General features: G+C 49.2%; 2 protein-coding genes across 2 annotated transcripts; both read left to right on the top strand.

Annotated features, from left to right (window-relative positions):
• The first annotated feature begins 947 nt into the window (after positions 1–947).
• Positions 948–8,661, top strand: SH2D5 (SH2 domain containing 5). Its single transcript, XM_033159353.1, has 10 exons — positions 948–1,028; positions 1,414–1,547; positions 2,451–2,531; positions 2,841–2,915; positions 3,192–3,338; positions 3,733–3,981; positions 4,386–4,560; positions 6,310–6,415; positions 7,023–7,182; positions 7,802–8,661. Exons 2-10 carry the CDS (start codon positions 1,446–1,448, stop codon positions 8,021–8,023), a joined length of 1,317 nt encoding a protein of 438 aa, XP_033015244.1. The 5' UTR covers positions 948–1,028; positions 1,414–1,445; the 3' UTR covers positions 8,024–8,661.
• A 1,069-nt stretch (positions 8,662–9,730) lies between these two features.
• Positions 9,731–20,032, top strand: DDOST (dolichyl-diphosphooligosaccharide--protein glycosyltransferase non-catalytic subunit). Its single transcript, XM_033159352.1, has 11 exons — positions 9,731–9,956; positions 11,218–11,328; positions 11,895–11,981; positions 12,800–12,903; positions 14,576–14,670; positions 15,159–15,252; positions 15,495–15,643; positions 17,131–17,278; positions 17,391–17,511; positions 18,624–18,730; positions 19,518–20,032. The coding sequence occupies exons 1-11, from the start codon at positions 9,764–9,766 to the stop codon at positions 19,665–19,667; spliced, it is 1,359 nt and encodes a 452-aa protein (XP_033015243.1). The 5' UTR covers positions 9,731–9,763; the 3' UTR covers positions 19,668–20,032.
• Positions 20,033–21,545: the final 1,513 nt, after the last annotated feature.

Below are 21,545 nucleotides of genomic sequence, written 5' to 3'. Positions count from 1 at the left end.
CAGCCTAGGATGGAGGCATGCAAGGAATGAGCCCTTTTTCTGCACATGTTGGGGCAGGGGGCAGGAACCATTGAGATGTCCTTTGGCTAAAGTGCCACCTAAGTGCTAAATTCTACTCTGCCCTGCCACCCTGGGCTGTTTGAATGGGCGGCTTTCCATACAGACCAAGGGTTCCCCTTTCATCCACAGATCCCTAAAGGGTCTATGAATTGCCCCATCCCCCCCAAAAAATATTTTCCCAATGCCATAAAAATATGCAAATTATTGTGGGGGGAAGGGGCAGTCCACATAGTTTTCATCAGATTCTCAAAAGGGTCCACAACCCCAAAAAGTGTACCCCCTTTCCTTCTGAGGAAATGCTTGTGTCCATAGGAACCAACTCCTAGAGGCCGAGATCTCTTTGCCCCCCACCCCACCCCACAATAAAATATTTGAGGGGCTTGGGCACCCCCAAAGTTGATGGGACTTGCCAGTCAAATGGTGTGCATGCACCACATCATGTGATCGATTATGCAGCAGGGCGGGGTTTACCTGGACACCCACCCACCCCAGTATTTTATTCAAGTTGACACTCCTGCTTCTGTTGCAAATGATTCTGGGGGCGCCCCCTCACTGCCCGGAGAAGGCTGTTCTGTGCAGCACCCTGTCTCTTTTGAAGGTAACAAGACCTCAGAACTTCCCTGGATTGGGAGCTGTTCTAAAGGAAAGCGGGCCAGGCGAGGGGGCTGTGGGCCTATGCCCAGCAAGGGCGGGTGGGGGGCTCTCGCCAAGCCTAAGCGCTGCATGTCGCTCTGCGCCGCCGCCCCCCACCTGCTGCTACATCTCCGCAGCCGGGGGCGGGGCCTCGCATTCCTGGCCGCTCATTGGTCGGCCGGGATTCGGGGTCTGCTGCGGAGGCGGCGCTTCCAGGTGAGCCGGGCCGGAGAGGCTGAGCAGGGGCCGGGAAGATGCTGCTGCAGCTGCGGAGAGCGGAGAGCCTGGGCGCGGAGGAGATGCGCGGCGGCGGCTTCCCACGCCGCCTCTGCCAGGTGAGTGCTGCGCGGAGGGAGGAAGGCAGGCAGGCAGGCAGGCAGGCGGCTTTTCTCCATCCTTCTCCTTCTCCTGTGGCAGGACGGGAGAAGGAGGCTTCTGGGCACGTGCAGAGCGCCCCCCGTCGTGGGAAGAGAAGCTCTTCTCCTTTTGGGAATTCCTATGGGGTGGGATGGGGACCCCGGGAACTGCTCCTGGGGCATCTCCTCCTCGCCCGCCCCCCATATCTCTTTCCTGGCACCCAGCGCCCCCTCCCCATCCTTTTCTCTTGGGGCCAGTGCGGGGGCGGAGGTGCCCCTTCCTCCCATGCCGCTTGGGCATCCGCGGTGCCTCTTCGGGGAGAGGCCGTCTCCTCCCTCTATCTCCATGTCTCCATCCCCGCAGCAACCCCCGGAGCGGTCCCAGCCGCCGGCGCCATGAAGAAGCAGCGCTCCGAGTACTGGGGAGGGCCAGAGCCCCTGGCTTCCCCGCACCACCACCAGCAGAGGGGCGGGCGGGTCATCGCCAAACTGGCGGAGGTGAGGCTGGGCTGGGCTTTCACTCTTGTGGCAGGGGGGGAGGAAGGATCGTAATAGCTCAGGGGTGGAGCACCTGCTTGGCATGAGAACGTCCCAAGTTCAGTCTCCACTGGCAGCATCTCCATGTGGGGCTGGGAGGGATCCCTGCCTGAAACCATGGCGAACCTCTGCTGACAGTCAGTGTAGGCAACACTGACTCAGTATAAGGCAGCTTTCTATGGGGGGGGGGGAGCAGGGAGGGCAGTGGGTAGAGCATCTGCTCTGCATGCAGAAGGTCTCAGGCTCAATTCCAAGCCAGCTAAAACCTCAGTCTGGAATGCAGAAGAGCCACTGCTGCCAGTCAGTGTAGACAGTACTGAGCTACATGGGTGGCAGCTGTCTAGGTGTCTATGAAAGGGAGGACTTGGCAGGGCAGGGCAGGGTGGGGAGAGATTGTGGGGTAGAGGGGCTGATCTACATCCTGCCTGCCTTGATCCCATGGCCAGGGATCTGGAAAGTGAGCAGGGTTGGGCCATTATTGCCTCTGTTGCCTTGCCTGGCTTTGCAGGGACATCTGTGCCCATTGAGGCAGCCCATGGCTCCTCCTTCCATTCAGCCTAGGTGGAAGCCTGCTTTGCTGCTCAGCCCATTCCCCTGGAAACCTTGCAAAGGATCAAAGCAGAGGAAGGGAGAATCCCAGAGAAAAGAGAGGGCCACCCTAGCTCAGCAGCTAGTCTAAGGAGTCTGTCAGGAACCCCCCCTTTTTTTTTTGCAAGGGAGGCAGTGGAGGTTTGAGGTGCATCTCCCTTCATTGCTCCCCAGAGGCCTCTTCTTGCCAGGTCCTCCTTGGTGTTCCATGTGGGTCCTTAGAAGGGCCCCCCAGGGTATTCTCCTATCTCACTCTCCTCCTTCCCTTGGCAACAGTATGTGGGCTCCTTTACCGTCGAGGATGCAGAGCTCCAGCAGAAGGCTCTGGCCGTCCAGCAGCAGCTTCAACGCCTGAAGGTAAGCACTCGGAGCTGGTTGTGGCCACATTAGCCCTCTGCATGTACTTAGAGGCACTAGCCCCAATGCTTCTTCCCCCTATTTGGGGGGATCATTACTCTGACACTGTGAAACCAGCTCCGGCTCTGAGCCCATGGGATGTGCATGCTACAAAGCCCCAAAAATTCTGGAGGTGCGGGGAGCAAAAGGGAATTGTCTCTGCTTCGTGTGTGTAGAAGAGCCAAGCGAGTCTCCTTGGTGTGCCATCTCTGACTCTGTTTCTCCGTTTCTCCGTTTCTCCATCTCTCATCCTGCTCTCCCGGAACACAGGACTGCCCCAGGCGGCGATCCGTTGTCCTCAAGTTTTGCCTGCAGGGTCTGAAGATGTACAACGCAGAGGGGGAGGTAGGAGCGGGGCCATGGACAGCATGCCGGAACTAGGAGCCATCTTGCCTTATGAGGAGTTAACTGGGGCTTCTGCCAGGCTGGGTGGGGGTCCCGTTTCATTTTCCGGCTGGCCCACCTTGCTGGGTTGTGGTGAAGATATCCTGAGGACAAATGAGCCCTGAGGCCGGGGAGGCCTTCTCTGCTTAGATGAGGCAGCCCAGTGGTTGTTTGGTGAGGACGTGGGTTGCCACCTGCTTGACCTCATTGCCCCTTCCTCCTCCTCTTTTCCTGCAGGCTCTGCTTATGGCGCATGCCCTCAAGCGCATCCTGTATAGCACCTGGATACCCACTGAGTGCCAGTTCGCCTTTGTGGCCCGCAACCCGCGCAGCCCTCGCAGCACCCTCTTCTGCCACTTGTTTGTGGGCAGCCAGCCCAGTGAGGTAGGCCCGCTGTTGGGGCAGGCGTTCAGAGGTATAGCATCTCTGACAGTGGAGGAGAAATATAGTCATTGATGGACGTATCCTCCATGAATTTGCCTTATCCACTAGAGGATGAACATTCTATAACCGGTGAAGTCACCACCAAGAAGGCCCTGCCTCTTGCCCCCAGAAACAGCGAGCACCGTTGGTCGCCGTGAAAACTTGGGGAGCACTAATCCTGCTGCCCCATGAGGGGAGATGTTTAGTGCCTGCTCCTCTCCTGACAGAAATGTGCCACTCAGGAGTGAAGCTGCTTTCAGCCATTGCCTGAGCTTACGGACTGGCCCTTGGAAGGGGAACAAGAGGGGGGGGGCTGGTGGTGGCTAATGTGCTTCCTGCGTTTTCTGCCCTTCAGGTCCAGATTTTGCACTTCTTGCTCTGCCGCTCCTTCCAGCTCTACTATCTCCTGACGCATCCTGAGGACCAAGAATGGCCCCCCAGTGGTTCCACGCAGCAGGAGCCTGTGAGGCTGCTGGGAGCCTCTCTGGATAACCGGGTGGCCTGGGAGTCCCTTGATCCGGAGGACGTATCCCAAAATGTCAATGCGTTGGTGTCCTTCCGGAGGCTTCCGTGCCCTGCTGACTTTGGCCCTTCCATCAGCGTGGTAAGCGGGTTCCCTCTGGGGTTCTTCTTTGAGTAAGCTGAGGAAGTGAGCCCAGCTGCGCATCTCCGGGTAGGACTAGAAAAAATACTACCTGCCTGAAACCATGGAGAGCCACTGCTGCCAGTCAGTGTAGGCAATGCTGAGCTGGATTGACCAATGGTCTGATTTGGTGTGAGGCAGTTTTCTATGTCCGGACCTGGATCAGGAGGAAACTGCCTTCCAAAAGAAGGCTTTGGGTCTGATCCAGAGTGCCGGCAGGAAAGGCACCACCTGGTTTTCCTCAAGGTGACCTGCTGCGCTGGGGTGGAGCTTTGAGCCATCCAGCTTCCTGCTAAACTTTATCGCCAGCTCCAGATTCTGCTTCTCCTGCTCTGTGTCCATCCGTCTCTATCTCGTATCCCTAGAGAGAGAGGCTGGATTTGGAGGAAAGGAGCAGCCTGGGCACCTCTCGCCCGGGGAATCCATACTGCTCCCCAATCCTGGTGCGGAAGAAGGCGATCCGCAGCAAAACCCTCCGCTCCGGAGCCTATCGGGGCTGCACCTTCGAGGCTCAGTTGCAGCAGAGCGCCCGAGAGATGTGTGAGTATTTGGGGAATGCAGAAGATTCTGCTGTTCAGGGAGACAGAAGAGAAAATCCTGTGCTGCTGTTTCACCCATGTTGCATTCCAGCTATGCAAAGAGCTTCTGTTTATTTCCAAGCGTGTCTTTGGGGTGTTTTTATCCCTGCTTTTCAGAGGATAGCTTGCCTCCTGCATCTCCTTTTGCATTCTCATTCCTCATTTATTTCTTTTTCTTGTAATGAGATCCTTATTAAAAAATTTAGTAATACAGTAAAATAGCTGCTACAAAAAAACACCAATTGAATAAGTATAATGTGCAGTCCTCTTAAAAGTAATTATAAGCCCTTACCAATCACAGAAGATAGTAACTCATCCCAGCTCTCACCTGAGATATTTTCTCATCCCAGCCTTTCACCCTGGGAGTCTGACATTCCCCTCTCTCTCATCCAGAGTCTCACCCATTTCCTGTTGTGTTTCCATTTCCTGGTGTATTTTTGATAGTACCTCGATCTCCTCCTTTAGGACCTTCCATTTTCATTTTTTCCAGTTTTTTTTCCAGAGAGTAGTGTAAATTTAGTAGCATCATTCTCTGAATTTGCTCCAAATTGTAGGCAAAATACTTTTTCTTTCTATAACTGAAGAAAGACCAGGATTGAAGTTTTCCCAAAGCTTTATATCCTCTCAACTCCATCGATGCCATATCCATTTAATTTCCCATCTCTCTGTTTGTGATTTTCTCCTCTCCCAAATCCTTTTATGCAAGGCATTTCCATTTCAGCACCTGCTTTATTCAATTTAGCTATTTCATCATCCAGTCCTGCCAGCTTTTCATCTATTCAGTATGAAGCAGTTAAGTATTCTTCATTTCCATTTCATATTTCATATTTCTCAGATTCATTTTCTTTCCCCCTTTCATCAAACATCTGATCATTTTTAATTGTTCAGCCATCAACTGTTGAACAATACCAACAGCCCCTGGGAGATCTAAAGGTACATTTGCCATATTGGGTACTTTTGATGTTTTGAATATTATTAGCCACTCAGTCTACCTTAATATTTCCACCTTAAGATCACAGCAAGCATATCCTGTTTCACAATAACTTATTTCCATGGCTGGAATAATGGAGTAATTGCCAGTTTCGGTTATTTCAGCTCTTTAGCGGCAAGCAAGAGAAAAAGTGTTAATGATTCCTTCATCTGTTTAATATTTATTGTCAACCATAAATCAGGCTTTTCACTCTTTCTTAGAAACTTTAATGTCCACTTTTCCTTTCTGTTCTTCTTAATGACAGAATGCAGTACTTACAAATTTGTAGATTGTAAATTTTCACCAGCAGATAGAGGGGTATCTCTATGTTACCTTGTCCCTGAAGTGTTTAAGAAAGTGGGTCTGTGAGTTTTCTACCTATGAAAGGTGCTTACATGGCATTTGGGCATAGTGTCAACTCCCTAGCTTGCCAGCTCATTCTCACTCCCGCCCAAGCCGCCAGGTGAAGACAGCATAAAATGGCTTCATCCAAAGCATTTGAGGTTGCTCCCATATCACCCTTATATTCCAGAGTGATTAATAGTCAGACCATCTGTCAGTTATCAATCACCATATAATTATATTCTGTCTGTGGCATGCTAATAGAGAGACAGTTGAACCGCCAATTCCTCTCCCCGGAAGTCCTACTTCATCGTTCTTTTGAGATTTTGTTCAAGCATCTATCCTGCTGAGATGGTCTCTTTTGTATAACCTCCCCCTGTGTTTCCTTCTTGGCTTCAGTTCTCACCAGCTGCGACAGCAAAGGCAGCAGAGGGAGCCTGGCTTGCTTGCTGGATAACGACAGCAGTCTGATGGAGAACGTGTGGTCCTTTGCGGGCATCGACAGGTGAGGAGAGGTCTCCCCTTGTGTGCCCTCTGACAGGAGGCCTACAAGGATGCTTGCAGATTGGGGAATGGAAGTAAACTGCACAGCGCAGGTGGTTGATCACAAGAAGGAAACTAAGATTTCCCATATAAATTCATGGTTGCTGGTGCCAAATGGGTAAGAACGTGAGAGAAGCCCTGCAGCTAGAAGAGACCAATGGCCTGTCTGGTCCAGCATTCTGTTCTCATAGGGCCCAGCCCCAATGGGAAGCCTGTAAGCAGGACCTGAGTACAACAGCAGTGCTGTCCCCACTTGTAATTCCCATCAAAAGGCATACTGCCATCATGGCTAGTAGCCACTGTTTGTTGTTGAATGACAGAAGGAAGGTAGCCAAACATTTCCTACACTTGTGGTGCAAACTTAATCGTGCTTACTCTGAAGTAAGTCCCACTGTTTCCGGTGCTGCTTACTCCAAGGGAAGGGCGCATTGGATGGTAGACTTTATTCCCAGACGTGGAAGGGCTGGAGAGGGGAGAGGGCTTCTGCTCCAGAGAGAGAAACCTGGTTCATCGGGCTGTTTTCATCCTGCTCAGAGGTCTCTTCTTCCGCACGCCCTTCTGGTTTTCAGGGATGCCGGGATGGCGCTGCTCAGGAATGATGTAATTGGAGCCTTCCTCCTCTGGGCTGAGCCAGGGGCCACCAATCAGTGGTGTCTTACAGTGAGGACAAGATGTGGAATAATCCCTTACCAGATTTACAGGAGCCAGCTTGGAAAGTATTCTGTGGAGGTGAGAACTTGAGGAAAATGACACGCTAGCTCTGTCTGATTCAGTTGTTGCAAGCACATTCAAACAGGTTTTTTAAAACTCCTGTCATACAATATCGCCAATACTGTATATTGGACCATTGTCTCATCGCTTTGGTGCACGAGATAAGCAAGTTTCCAGGAGCCAGAAGGAATGGCAACTAATTGGATTTGAATCAATTGGTTAAAAGATTAAAATGTTAAAACATTAACTGAAATATTGAAAACAATAAAAATTATACTAGCACTTACAAACATTTCTGAACTCTTTTTGGGGGTCTTTTTGGCCAAAAGCAGTCCAGAAACAAAGTATGGCAATAGCAATAGCAACATTACACAGCTCTTCCTGTCCCTAAAGCCTCCCTCTCTAAGCCCAATCTGGTACATTTCATTCCTTTAAATAAATATTTCCCTTACCTCTCAATAATAGCTCCTGCATTGATTTGTTTTGAAATTCCACAAGGGATGGTTCTTCTTCGCAAATTAGATTGTGTGGAAACATTATGTGACATCACAGAAGCTCAGCCAATGAGGGGTAGTTTGCGAGCAACAGCCAGTTTTTGATCTCTTATCATTTCTTCTCTTTTCTCCTGTTCTCATAGCATTTGAATGTGGAGTTCCCCAGTATGGAAGCTCTGTTGGATCACTACTCTGGAATCCAAGGAGGCCTGTTCTGCTCTCTGGCTGCAGGCCGGATCAACCACTGTTACGAGGAGCAAGACTGCACAGCAGAGGATCCCTGGAAAGAAGACAGAAGCCGCCGGCAGGCATCTTGGCTACATGGCACTAGTAAATCTCTGGCTGTCCCACAGGAACTGGGATGAGGAATCTGGGTTTAGCTTTCCTGCCATCCACATGCTAACTGTGCTAACTCTTTTTGTGGTGTTCAAGCTATGTGGCACTTTTGCACTTTGGCTAGCTTTCTCATACTGATATGGTAGGGATTAGGCTGCATGGCATTGATCCAATCCTTCACACACACCCCTGGCCCCCTAGTAGAACGGCGAACTATTCTTAACTTTTCTAGCCAAAGGGTCCCATGGCGCTGATGCCCCTGGTCATTCAGATATAGATTTTTCATCAGCAGCTGAAATCCTGCACATGCTTTCCAATAGGGTTGCCATATTTTTTAAAAAGTAAAATTCCTGACGCCTGCAGAGTTGTTGAGCTTTTTTAAGGAAACCACCACCAATTTGGGAACAAACCCAAATTGCTTAGCTTTCTGGGGGGAACCAATAGTGATTTCAAGCTTTTTGAGCTTTTCCCATCACATTGCCACACACCCAGCTTCTCTCTGACATTTTGCCTGTTTGGCAGAATTCCCCCGGCAACATTTTTACACGTGAAAACCAGGACATGTCAGGAATTTTCCTGACATGTGGCAAGCCTACTTTCCAAGCCCAAAAGCCCCATTGGACTTGGAGTTACTGTTGACAAGAAGAACCCTAGAGTTGCACTTTCTGTCTCAATCCTGCGTCACAGAGTTGGAAGGGACCCCAAGGCTCATCTAGTCCAACCCAATGCAATGCCGGAATCTCAGCTGTGAATTCATTTAAAGTAGGTAGGTTTTCCCTCACCACCTCTTTTCCTATCTTGGGCTGCAGCTCAGACAATAAATGCTCATTCAGTTACAGCATTGGTTTACCAGATTCTTGCCACTTATCTTAAAAACAAACAAATTAACTGAGCATTTGAGAGGTCAGAGACAACACCAGGTTTGATCTAAACAAAATTCTGCAAGTGGTTTTTAGCTCTTGCAGGTCAGTTAAGTAAACACCCTCTTTCCCACTTAATCCTGCTGGTTTATGTTCCTTGGGTTGTGTCCAATGCTGGTCCTACTCAAAGTTAATGTACATAATTTTAATGGGTCTACTCTCAGTGGAATTTAGTTGGTTACAATCCCTTGTTTTCCTTATGGGGGTTTATGTACCTGCTGCTGCCAGAATATTTTGAAAGAAATAATTTTGGGGGGGAATATTTGTGAGCATGCCAATATATGAATACATAACCTATATTTTAAATATGTTTATATATAAATGTTATGAAAAATATATTTGCAATCCAAAATGATTAAATTTTAGCTGTCGTTTGCGTGTGTGTGTTGGGAAATGGCAATAAAACGTGACTGGGAGAAGACCTTTAAAATGTTTGTTTTCGAAATCAATGGAGGCCGTTAAGGCCTAGATGCCTCCGTTGCCTAGCAACAATCGCTCAGCTCCGCGCTGTATTAGCCATGGCTGCGCTCATGCTTGATTGGATACCAGCAGCAAAAGGGAAGCAGCGATTGGCTTCCGCTAAGGGCCGAAGCTCGGACTGGCAGATCCGGCCGCGGGGAGCAATGGCAGGAAGGTTCGGCCGTGTCGAGAGTTGTCTGTCTCCGATTGGCTCACGGCGGAAAGCAGGGCGGGCACTGGCTCTCGCGCGCATCACGTTGCCCCGTCGCCTGCTGTTGGTTGGCTGGGAGACGCTTGGGTGCCCGCCTTTCCTGAGAGGGCGACGTCCGCTGATTGGGTGGCTGCGGCCGAGTTCGCTTCCGTGTCGCTCGGAGAGTGGGAGAAGGCAAGATGGCGGCGGCAGTGCGTGGAGCTCCCGGGCTGCGCCGGCGGAGGTCGATGGCAGCTTCTCTAGCCGCGGCGCTGGTGCTCCTATGCCTGGCGCGGGAGGCGGCGGCCGGGGGAGGCGGGACCCGCACGCTGGTGCTGCTGGAGAACATGAACCTGAAGGACACGCACTCGCTCTTCATGCGCAGCCTGGCAGGTCTGGCCCAGGAGCGGGGAGCTCTTTAGAGCAGACGGGGTTGTGGGGTGGGAGCCTTTTCCAGCGCCAGGCCAGCATTCCCTTGAAGGCAACCTCCCAGAAGGGACATGCCAGCGGTGGGGGGGGGGGTGTCAACACGTGGAATTCCTAGCTTTGGACTGTGACTTACATTTATATATTTATTACATTTATCGAGCACATGGTTCTCTTGTTCCTCATTCCATCCCCCACAACAACCCTGTGAGGTAGGTCAGACTGCCCCGCCCCCCAAGTTAGTTTCATTGCTGAGCTGGGGATTCGGAGCCTCCCCCCTCCGAAGGTGCCTGTCCAGCACTCAGAATCATCACACCGCTAGGCGGTATTGTATATGCACAGATTCTCACACGAACTGTTATCAGATTACCAGCACACGTTCCAGTGTGGAATAGTGGTTAGAGTGTTAGACCGGGACCAGCACTTAAATCCCCACCGCCACTCAGCCATGAAACTCTTAGCCAAACCTACCTTGCAGGGCAGTTGAGGAGGAGGGGTAGAGCCGCGTATCCCAAGCTGCATATCCCAATCTGAGCTCCTTGGTGAGTTTATAAATGCAAAAAAGAAATGAATAGAAAACATTCGAAGGAGGGTGCAGAGCTAGTGTGGGATGTGGCCTTGGGGGAAGCCTGGTGAGCTACATCTGACTCTCCACCTCAGCTTTAGAGCAGGCATTGGCAAACTCCAGCCCTCCAGATGTTTGGGACTACAATTCCCATCATCCCTGACCACTTGTCCTGCTTGCTAGGGATGATGGGAATTGTAGTCCCAAACATCTGGAGGGCTGGAGTTTGCCTGTGCCTGCTTTAGAGGGTTAGGAGTGGAAGGCAGTGGTGGGACACGATTTGTTCTAATTCCCAGGCTTTTCCAGGTAATAACTTTGTTATTTCATAACATAACCCTCAAGCTCATTTTAGGCAGCTCAAGAGATTTTATATTTGATGGTTAATAAATGCTTTTAGGATAAATGAACAATCTGCGTAAATAATTATGTAGGGCAGGTATTGGGCTTCTGTAGGGCAGGTATTGGAAACAAGGGGAATAGAAGAGGCACTGTGGGGGTTGTTTCAGGCCAGCAGAGGCAAAATGGGAATTTGGAACTCCCTGATTTGCCCGTCAGTCTTTTAGCAATGTCTAGTGGACCTAGAACTTTACTGGTTCCTGGATTTTTCCTCTGTGCTTGGGAATATTACAAGTGCCTTATTTTCTCTCGCACTTCTAAATCTAGATAGGGGCTTTGATCTCACCTTCAGGACTGCAGATGACCCTGGCTTGTCTCTCATTAAATATGGAGAGTTCCTGTATGACAACCTGATTATCTTCTCTCCATCTGTAGAAGGTAAGACAGAAATGAAGCAATGTATAGAGGTTTGCAGTGCAACCCTATGCTGCGTCTATTCAGAAGTGAAGACCACCAAGTTTGTTCGAGCTTTACTTCCTTGAACTGTTCAGTGCTTATTGTATAAATAATACTTGTGTGCCATTATTCTGTTTTGCTTTCTGCACCTGTTCCTTGAACAGCTTATATTTCACCTGTTGAGTAGGAAGTGGTCTTCATTTGAGGGATTTTTGGTTGGGGTTGAAAGGCATTTCTTTCTGTCACCTTACAATAGGCATGGCACTTTGCATATTGTAAGCAGGTGAGGATGAGTTGTTATTGGTTGAATACGTGGATAAATACAACTGCGTGTTGCTTTTTGCTAGAAAAAGATTTACGTTTTTAAAAATGAGTTTTGGGGTGGGGGTTGGCTGCTGGAAATCTGTCATTTGAGGTGTGCAACCCTGAAGTCCAGCTGCTTCACCTACCTCTGTATGCACTGCAGATATTATCCCTCCTGCAAACTGCTCCTTGCAAATCTAGCTTTTGCTTTGACATGTTTAAGCATCATTGGCCCTTCGTTTCAGATTTTGGAGGCAACATTAATGTGGAGACCATTGCTGCTTTCATCGATGGAGGGGGAAGCATCCTTGTGGCAGCCAGTTCAGATATTGGTCAGTAAAATGAACTTTATCCAACGGAGAACCTTTGACTTGATAGAGAGCTTCTCCCCACACCCACCATGAAGGGGGAACTTCTCGGTCAGCCATTTTGTTTTGTAGCTTGGTTGAGCTGCCCGTGCCTAGAATTCCTTTGGCTATAGCAGTCCTGGAATTCTGGGTACCACTGTAAATTAAACAGGAAATACAGGACAAAGTACTCTTTCTGAATGCTAACTGTAAATGTGTTGAACCTTTCTCTGTTTAGCTGGAGAACTGACCTCCTAAGCCAAACTTCGCCAACCCAGTACCCTCTAGGTGTTTTGGACTGGTATTAGCAGCTGTGCTGACTGGAGCTGATGGGAGTTGCAATGGGAGGGCACCAGGTTGGCAGGAGCTGACTTTCTTCTTCTACCTGAGTGTTGAACAAGTGTAGATTTAAGAAACAACAAAACCAGGGTGCCTCAGCTTCTTAATGGCTCTTCCATTAGCACCTTTTCTGTCTATATAGCCATTATCTCAAAGGAAAGCAAAAGGGTCTGTTTCTGTCTGCTGTCATCTTTGAAGGTGGCATGTTTCCCCCCCCCTTCCTTTGCATCTGCTTGGAAGCTGCTATCTTGAACAGAGTTAAGTAAACATTTGCGCCATCATAAAATAGAGCACTGAGCACTTCCGCCCTCTTTTTCTATGCATAGAACATTTCTTCGTACATAGAGAGTGATTTGTGTGTGTCATCTTTGAGACAGAAATCTAAGTAGATGCCAGGCTATTTGTGGCTTTAATTATAAACAGCTGCCCCTTTTCCAAACAAGTACAATGTTGACAATTCTTAGGCGATCCCCTTCGAGAGCTGGGAAGTGAATGTGGCATAGAATTTGATGAGGAGAAGACAGCTGTCATTGACCATCACAACTACGATGTCTCTGATCTGGGTCAGGTAAGCAGCAGGATGCAAAGTGTTGGGTAGACCGGCTTTCCTCTAGGCAGTAAATATGCACCGTATTTTTCCGCTCCATAGGACGCTCCGGACCATAGGGCGCACCTCGTTTTTACAGGAGGAAACCAGGGGAAAAAATATTTTTCTGGTTTTCCTCCTCTAAAACCCATGTGTGTTTTTTTGAGAATCAGCTCAAAGTTTTGCAGCTTTTTTTGCAAAGGGAAAAGCCCTGCCTGCTTTTTGAGGATCAGTTCAGATTTGTGCGGCTTTTGCAAAGGGGGAAAAGCATTGCTTACAAACCAGTAAGCACCAGTACAGAGCAGTAAGCACCAGCAGGTAATAGAAAGCAAGAGGAAAGCAAACCAGTACAAACCAGTAAGCACCAGTACAGACTAGTAAGCACCAGTACAAACCAGTATGCACCAGCAAGTAATAGGAAGCAAGAGGAAGGCAAACGAGTACAAGCCAGTAAGCACCAGTAGGTAATAGGAAGCAAGAAGAAAGCAAACCAGTAAGCACCAGCCAGTAATAGAAAGCAAGAGGAAAAGTAACAGAGAGCCTCAAATGGCTGAAAAACTCAATTTCCCAGGATCCTCAGCCCTCCCAAAGGGCTGTGCAAGGGGCCTGGGCGGGGCAGGAAGGGAGCTAGCTCCCTTATCTCCCTCCCCGATCTCCTGCAATCAGCTGTTGAGCGGGTTCCTTTCAAGGCTCTCTTTCCCTCGTTAGCCTTTAGCTCTTTCTACAACAGAAAAAGCAGGATCTGCCTTCCCCCCCCCCCCCCGGCAATTTGGCTCCAGGGACCATGCATTCGCTCCATAAGACGCACAGACATTTCCCCTTACTTTTTAGGAGGAAAAAAGTGCGTCTTATGGAGCAAAAAATACGGTAGCTGTTTTGATACAGTTGCTTGCGTTAACCATTAAGCTCTTATGAAGGCTGCAGGTGGCAGCCAGCATCTTAGAAAAGGCCACAGCCTCTTCACTGCTACAGAGGAGGGAAAGCTACTTCCAAGATGGTGCTTGCTACATCTACATGTATATTTGAAAAACAAAGAACATATGCCAATTTACCAGTTAATTGATCAGAAGAATCTGCTTTCGGCCCCAACATGGAAATAGAATGCCAGCAGCCACTGGCTACGTTCTGACAATCATATCTCAACTTTTGCAGCCTCTTCTCTTTCTTCTGTTTGCAGTGAAATGAATGAAATGAGGAGAACTGCAGTTAACCATTGTTTCCTGTTTTATCGGGAACCTGGAAACTTTGGCTGCAAGCGTCAGAACAAGCCAGTATCAGAAATATGGTTCAAATTATATTTATTAAATTTATATTAAATTTATTAAATTAAATATTCTGGCTAGTAACTGTAGATGTCCGATTCAATGAAATGGGGAGCTACAGCTATATGGAGACTACTTGGTTGAATTGTGACGTGCGTGAAGGGGCTGCCCCTGTAATGCAAATGCTTGTGCATATCTTGGTTGATGGTGCCGAGCTGTAACCATCCAAATACAGCCTTCGTGTGTTGCAGAGAAAGTTGGAGTGGGAAGAAAGGCGGAGTTGGGGCTGGTGGGCAGAGGATTATGGCTTCTTCTAAGGCATTTGTCATTTGGCTGAACTTGCCTGTAGAGTTGGCAGTCCCCAAAAGGTTTTAACTGCAGTCTCTTTGCAGCACACCCTCATTGTGGCAGATTCTGAGCACCTCCTGAAGGCTCCGACTATTGTGGGGAAGAAGCCTCTGAATCCCATCCTCTTTCGGGGAGTTGGGTGAGTCTCCCGCAACACGGGGGTTGTGTTTGGCCACAGCTATAGCTGGTGCTCTTGGCCAGTTTACTGAGTGAAGAAACTATTTCTTCACCTAGACAACAAGAAAATTTGGTAACTACTTTGCTACAGTCCCAGCTCATGGGGCTTTCTCCAGCCAAGTCATTCTCAGTAGACCCACTCAAATGAATTGGCCCAGGTTAGTCCTGTTGTCCATAAATTTCAATGGGGTTACTCTAAGTAGGACTAGCAGTGGATACCCCCCATGGTTTTTCTTCATCTTTACTGCATTTTTAATCCTAAGCATAAAGAGAAGAGCCTCCTTTCAAGACAGCATTGGGTCTTGCGCCAAGTGCTTTCCAGAAATACATTATTAATATTTGGGGGCTCCCACCTGGAGGGGCGCATGGGCATCTTGAACTGAGTCTTGGGAGGAAACTTCTCCCCTGCTGTTGGACATCTCTTTCACAGCCAGTTTTTCCCCCCTGCAGGATGGTGGCTGATCCCGACAACCCTCTGGTTCTAGATATCCTGACTGGCTCCTCAACCTCTTACTCCTTCTTTCCTGACAAACCCATCACACAGGTATGACGTGAAAGGGGGGGGGGCTTGCCTTTTCTTAAAACCTGCTGACAAAAAGTATCTTGGTGCCAGGCTCCAATTGCTTTCCTTTTGGTTCGGGACTGCAGGGGGCGCCAAAACAATGCTGCAGGACGGAGCACAGGGCGCCTCTGAAATTTGAGAGCCCCAAGTCTGCCACTGATGGCAATTGGCATCCTCTCAGAAAAATGGTTCACCCGCACTGACCAGTCATTTTGCTCCCTTAGTACCCTCATGCTGTTGGGAAGAACACGCTCCTGATTGCTGGACTCCAGGCCCGGAATAACGCCCGTGTTGTCTTCAGTGGTTCCCTGGATTTCTTCAGTGACGCCTTCTTCAACTCTGCTGTGCAGAAAGCTACCCCTGGCTCCCAGAGGTACAGTCAGGTTTCCACTCCATTCTTGTGTTCCAAATGATGCCCACCTTCTGTGTGCATGAGCAGGGACACAGCCCCTTGGAGGCTCCTTTGACAGAGACGATTCAGTCTTATTTATTACTTTACTTCACTTCCTCTCCAAGTTGCTTAAAGTGGTATACATAGTTCTCCCCCTTCTCATTTAATCCTCACAACATCCCTGGGAGGTAGGTTAGGCTGAGAGGCAATGTCTGGTCCAAGGTCACCCGGTGAGCTTCGTGGTCAAGTGGGGATTTGAACCCTGGTCTCCCAGGTTAGGAAATTTACATCCTCAAAAGAGACATTGAGGGCGGTTTACATCGGTACATGAGAACGATCCCTCAAGTAACCATTGGAACGCTACTGGAAATAGCTAACAGTTTTCTGCCAGTTAATCCAGAGTAGAGGATAAAGTCCGTACTGCATGAAAGCATAAAAGCACCCGCAACCAGAAGATTAAACAGCTGCTGGAATAAGAGAGGTATTTTGTGAGGTGGCTAAAAGCCATCAGGTGCTGTTGGAGCGTGTGTGTGTGAGGATTGTGATGTAATCTGCATGCCACCACTGAAAATGTCTCTCCCGTGCCGCAGGCAGATGGGCCTATTCCCGGGACACAGAGCATAGTCTGTAGCTCATGCAGGGAAGATTCTCCACTACATACCTGATGCAGATCAGCCTTCTCCAACCTGGAGACCCCCAGGTGTTTAGATCTGCAGTTTTTTTGTCATTGAAATTCTGCTCAGTATTGATCCCGAGTAGGTTCCAATGTATAGTTAGCAGAGTAAAAACTTAAACACGTTGTGGGATTCCCAAAAAATAGACCAGAGCCATTTCATCCAGCAGAGCTTTACTGCTACTGAAGGCAAGTGAGCATATTGATCACAAATCCAATACATTCAGGATTGGCACTGTCCGTAAGAAATCCAGTTGCAGCAGACTTAACTTAAGCCTTACAATAGCTTATAATAAGACTGAATCTTAACACTATATACGGAACACCACACCAGAGCGGAAAGAGAGAGAGTGAAACTTGGGCTCCTTCTTGCCCTACTTTTATAGGCAGCATGACCTTGACAGAAAGAGATAACAGAACCAGTTTAAACCAGCTGTACTCGGCTTCCCTGAAGGAATAACCCAAACATCAGTAACCTTCTGCTTGCTTCTTTCACACAGAGAAGCTTCCAGAACCCTCTTGAATTAATTAGAATAGGAAAGATCTCTACACATCAGATCAATATTTTCTGTATTAAGAAATGCAAGCTGACACCCACCACCTCCAGCCAGGTTTGTAGTCCGAAACGCCTGGAAGTCTCTAGGTTGGCGAAGGTCGATGCAGACCGTGCTTGATCTGCCATGCGAATAACGCTGATTAATCTTCCTGTACTGGAGTTGAATTTCTGTGCATATGCAACGTCCCTTGAGCAAATGTTAACTCTGATTCCTTGGCTTCCTCTTCTCATGTCACTCAGGTACTCGCAGACGGGGAACTACGAGCTGGCCATGGCTTTGTCGCGCTGGGTGTTCAAGGAGGAAGGCGTCCTTCGTGTGGGAGAGGTGTCCCACCACCGGGTGGGGGAGATAGTGCCCCCTAGTGCCTACACCGTCACAGACCTGGTGGTGAGATTTTTAAACCATCCTTTGCAGCCAGAGCTTAAGAGTTCCCTTCACAGTCTGCACATGCCTTTTTAGCCGGCCAATGACACTCGCTTCCCCCCCCCCCCCGCCCCAGGAATACAGTATCGTAATTGAGAAGCTCTCTGATGGGAAGTGGGTCCCCTTTGATGGCGATGATATCCAGCTTGAATTTGTCCGCATCGACCCGTTTGTGAGAACTTTCCTCAGGAGGAACGGTAAGCTGGTTCTGTTTTCTCCCCTATACTTTCTCCGTTGTGCGTTATCAGCCCCTTGAAAATTTCAGAATTTCTGCTGTCCCCATTTGCCTGTATTCCTTCGTGCCCCCTCCACTGTGACCTAGGAGTGGGGGAGAGGTGAAACCACCTCTGTTCCTTTTTAGAAAAGATTCATTTCTGGCCAGAGGTGAGTAGCTTGTATGCAGGTTTGCAGTCTGTTATGACCCAGGTTTTCGGTATCCTAACACCTCCACGTTAACAAAATGAAATTGTCATAGTGATGTTGGATGGGGATGAGAAATTGAGAGACCTGCCACCTGTACTGTCTGAACCTACCCAGCTGCTAAGATCCTCAGGTTCAGCATCTTAACTCAGTCCCAAAAACATGTGAGGCACAGCTGGTGGTGACACGAGAGAGAGAGAAAAAGAGGGAGAGCCATTTCAGTGGCTGGTTCCCTGATTGTGGACCCCCCCCCCCCCCCCGAGAGGTTAGACTGGCTCCCTCCTATTCTTCTGTCAGCATGCTGACACCTTATTGTTCGGACAGGCCTTTGAAAGCTAAAGTGCAGGTGGTGTTGATCGATGGGCTGCTGTCAGGGCGAACTGGATTTTAATTGCTGGTTCTAAATGTGCTTTGATATATTTGGATTACTGTCTTATAACTCGTTTGCTTTTCTTATTTTGCATTTTATAATGTTGTAAGCTGCCTTGAATCCCAACTTGGGAGAAAGGTGGGATATAAAGAAATAAAATAAAAATAACAGCAACTAGCTGCAACAGCCAACGAGAGGGATATTTGCAGAGAATTTGTGCTGGGGCTGAGGGTAGCAGCCAATGCTATTCCTACTCGAGGTGTGACCCACTTAGGTCCATGAATTTCAGCAGGTGTCCTCTGAGCAGGCCTTGGGAGGCAACCTCCAGTTCCCAACTATATAATGGGCACAAATTCTACTGGAACCGGAGCCACAGAAACGATTACGCTTCCAGATCAGAATGACAGGAGTTAGGATAGGTTGTTGAAATGCACAGGTGAAGGAGGGGGACTCCTTCACATTCTTTGCATGTTGACCACAAGTTGGCCTGAGACCCCCTGAAATGTGTTTCGCTCCTAGGAGGCAAGTACAGTGTCCAGTTCAAGCTGCCCGACGTCTATGGAGTCTTCCAGTTCAAAGTGGATTACAACCGGCTGGGCTACACCCACCTGTACTCCTCCACCCAGGTAAGAAGAGCCTTTGCCTGGGCAAAGGAAGGAGCTTCTGGCCCAAGAGCCTGGTGGAAAGATACCATGGATGGTGCCTCCTGTAAATCTTGGGGCCCCTGATCTCTCAAGCTATCTAACAATAAAAAGACAAGCCTATTAGAAGATAGTTGCTGGAAACCACAGAAGGGGAGAGTTGTTCTTGTGCTCAAATTGTGCTTGCTGGTTTCCCACCGGCATCTGGTCGGCCACTTGTAAGACGAGAATGCTGGACTAGATGGGCCACTGACCTGATCCAGCAGGTGGTGGTTCTTATGTTAAATAGGCAACCCCAGCTGGCATGGCCAATGGCTGCAGATTCCCCATCCCTGGCCCACAGTGCCTGGGCCACCAAAGAGCTGTCCTGACCCCTTTCCCTTTGGGAATGAGAGATGAGGGGCTCCCGGACAGGGCTCTCATTGGAGGAACTCAGTGAGCTGAGAATGATTCAGGGCAGTTTTGGCTTTTCACCGCAATTGCCCTGTGAGAGGGACGGAATCGCTCTCCAGTCCTCCTAACACCACAGGCCTTTAATGATTATGCTGCAGTCTGCTCTGTGCGCTTTTAATAGAGGAGCTGGATATATTTATTAATTATAGTGATTAAATCTTTGACTCGATAGTGGTTTTCCTCTGCTGGGTGTGTGCTTTGCAAGAAGCCTGCTTGTTGCCCGTAAGGTGGGAGACAGAACTGCTCCCCACCCGTGAGTGTTGGTGGCTCCCGAGAAGCCTTCTCACACCTTGCTCTGCTATCGTCCTGCCTTTGCCAGGTATCGGTTCGCCCCCTCCAGCACACGCAGTACGAGCGATTCATCCCCTCGGCGTACCCCTACTATGCCAGTGCCTTCTCCATGATGGTGGGCCTCTTCCTGTTCAGCATTGTGTTCCTCCACATGAAGGAGAAGGAGAAATCGGACTGAGGGTCTCCCAGCGAGAGGAGTAGGGAGCCCACCTCTTCCAAGGCGGTGGCCCCAAGCAGTGCAGGCGCTGAGTGCACACAACATTTGGAGACTGGAAGTCCTCAGGGTCGAGGGACCAGGGCCTGGTGGGTGGGGATTAGGACTTTGGGGGTGGGCCAAGGGGAAGGAAGCAGATGCCTCTTGGAGGAAGAGAAGGAAGAGTGAGCAGTCCCTGAATGAACTCTTACAGAAGCCATGTGTCAGTTCTTTTGTGGATGTCTCTCAAACATGCTTACTGCCACTGTGACTTGTTTCTGGTCTCCCAACAAAAGATTGCTGTACTTGAATTTTGTTTTCTGAAATAAAGCAGCCTCACCTTCCAGTGATTGTTGTTTCCTTGAAATTAATTTGGGAGCTGCCTTGAATCCCAACTTGGGGGGAAGGTGGGATATAAATATAAGAACAACAACTAGCTGCAACAGGCAATGGGAGGGATGTGTACAGAGAATGTGAAGACACATATGAGCATCTTCTGGAATGTCCTTGCCATGGAGAACCTGAATAACCTAAAGAAACTTGCTCAGTGATGAAGAAGAAGAATTTGGATTTGATATCCCGCTTTTCACTACCCGAAGGAGTCTCAAAGCGGCTAACATTCTCCTTTCCCATCCTCCCCCACAACAAACACTCTGTGAGGTGAGTGAGGCTGAGAGACTTCAAAGAAGTGTGACTACCGTAGCCCAAGGTCACCCAGCAGCTGCATGTGGAGGAGCGGAGACGCGAACCCAGTTCACCAGATTACGAGTCTATCGCTCTTAACCACTACACCACACTGGCTCTCAGTGATGAGATGCACACATTTTTTTTGAGGGGGGGGGGAAGAAACAAGTAGCTTCTGAATCCTGAAAATGCATGACTCTGCAATTTACTTTTGTTTTCAGTCTGGGTGTTTTATGTAATATTTTGATTTAAATGTAAATCAGAGTTTTGAACAAATGCAGTCTAAATTTGGAGCAACTGTGCTTCCCAACAGTAAGAAAAGGCCACCCTCGCCAACAGCCAGCCAGCTTGGGACAAACTGACCAGCACCGGATCTCTGCAGCCCAGTTTGCAGCAGAGACTGAAGGATCCAGGGAGGAGGGTGGCGGCAGCAGCAGTGGGAAGAAGCCTTGAGTTACACCTGGATAGTACTGGGAGAGGGAGCGAGTGGCGCTGTGGTCTAAACCATAGATCCTCTTGGGCTTGCTGATCGCAAGGTCAGCGGTTCAAATCTGCGTGATGGGGTGAGCTCCCGTTGCTCTGTCCCAGCTTCTGCAAACCTAGGAGTTCGAAAGCACATCAGCGCAAGTAGATAAATAGGTATCGCAGCAGTGGGAAGGTAATCGGCGTTTGCGTGCGCTCTGGCTTTCGTCACAGGGTCCCGTTGCGCCAAAAGTGGTTTAGTCCTGCTGGCCACATGACCCAGAAAGCTGTCTGCCGGCTCCCTCAGCCTGTAAGCAAGATGAGCGCCGCAGCCCCATAGTCGCCTTTGACTGGACTTAACCGTCCAGGGGTCCTTTACATAGCTGTCAAGTCTCCCTTTTTTGGCGGGAAACTCCCTTATTCCAAGCCATTTCCCGCTGCTATCCCTTATGATTGATATCCCTTGAATTTCCCTTATTTCCGGAAAGGAGAGTTGGAGTCCAGGGACTCCTTGGGTCTCTGCATTTCTCAGCCCTGCCTGCCTGCCTACCTCACAGGACTGTTGTGGGGATTAAATGAGGATTAGGACCAGGGAGCTCCTTGGAGAAAAAGGTGGAATATAAATACCTAATAACAAACAGACAGACAGACAGATATATAAAGAAGATAAAACAGACGAATGTTTCTCGGCAACAGGTGATCAGATTAAGCATTGCT

This window comes from Lacerta agilis, chromosome 8 (assembly GCF_009819535.1).
Source record: "Lacerta agilis isolate rLacAgi1 chromosome 8, rLacAgi1.pri, whole genome shotgun sequence".
In the NCBI taxonomy this organism is placed as follows: domain Eukaryota; kingdom Metazoa; phylum Chordata; class Lepidosauria; order Squamata; family Lacertidae; genus Lacerta; species Lacerta agilis.
This window is presented reverse-complemented; position numbering and strand designations above follow the sequence as displayed.

Bases quoted from the DNA above. Each gene is read 5' to 3' on its own strand.
- SH2D5 (XM_033159353.1), top strand. From the start codon at position 1,446: ATGAAGAAGCAGCGCTCCGAGTACTGGGGAGGGCCAGAGCCCCTGGCT. The intron at 1,548-2,450 runs GTGAGGCTGGGC...CCTTGGCAACAG, and splicing joins TCATCGCCAAACTGGCGGAG to TATGTGGGCTCCTTTACCGT. The intron at 2,916-3,191 runs GTAGGAGCGGGG...CTTTTCCTGCAG, and splicing joins TGTACAACGCAGAGGGGGAG to GCTCTGCTTATGGCGCATGC.
- DDOST (XM_033159352.1), top strand. From the start codon at position 9,764: ATGGCGGCGGCAGTGCGTGGAGCTCCCGGGCTGCGCCGGCGGAGGTCG. The intron at 11,982-12,799 runs GTCAGTAAAATG...GACAATTCTTAG, and splicing joins GGCAGCCAGTTCAGATATTG to GCGATCCCCTTCGAGAGCTG. The intron at 15,644-17,130 runs GTACAGTCAGGT...CATGTCACTCAG, and splicing joins GCTACCCCTGGCTCCCAGAG to GTACTCGCAGACGGGGAACT.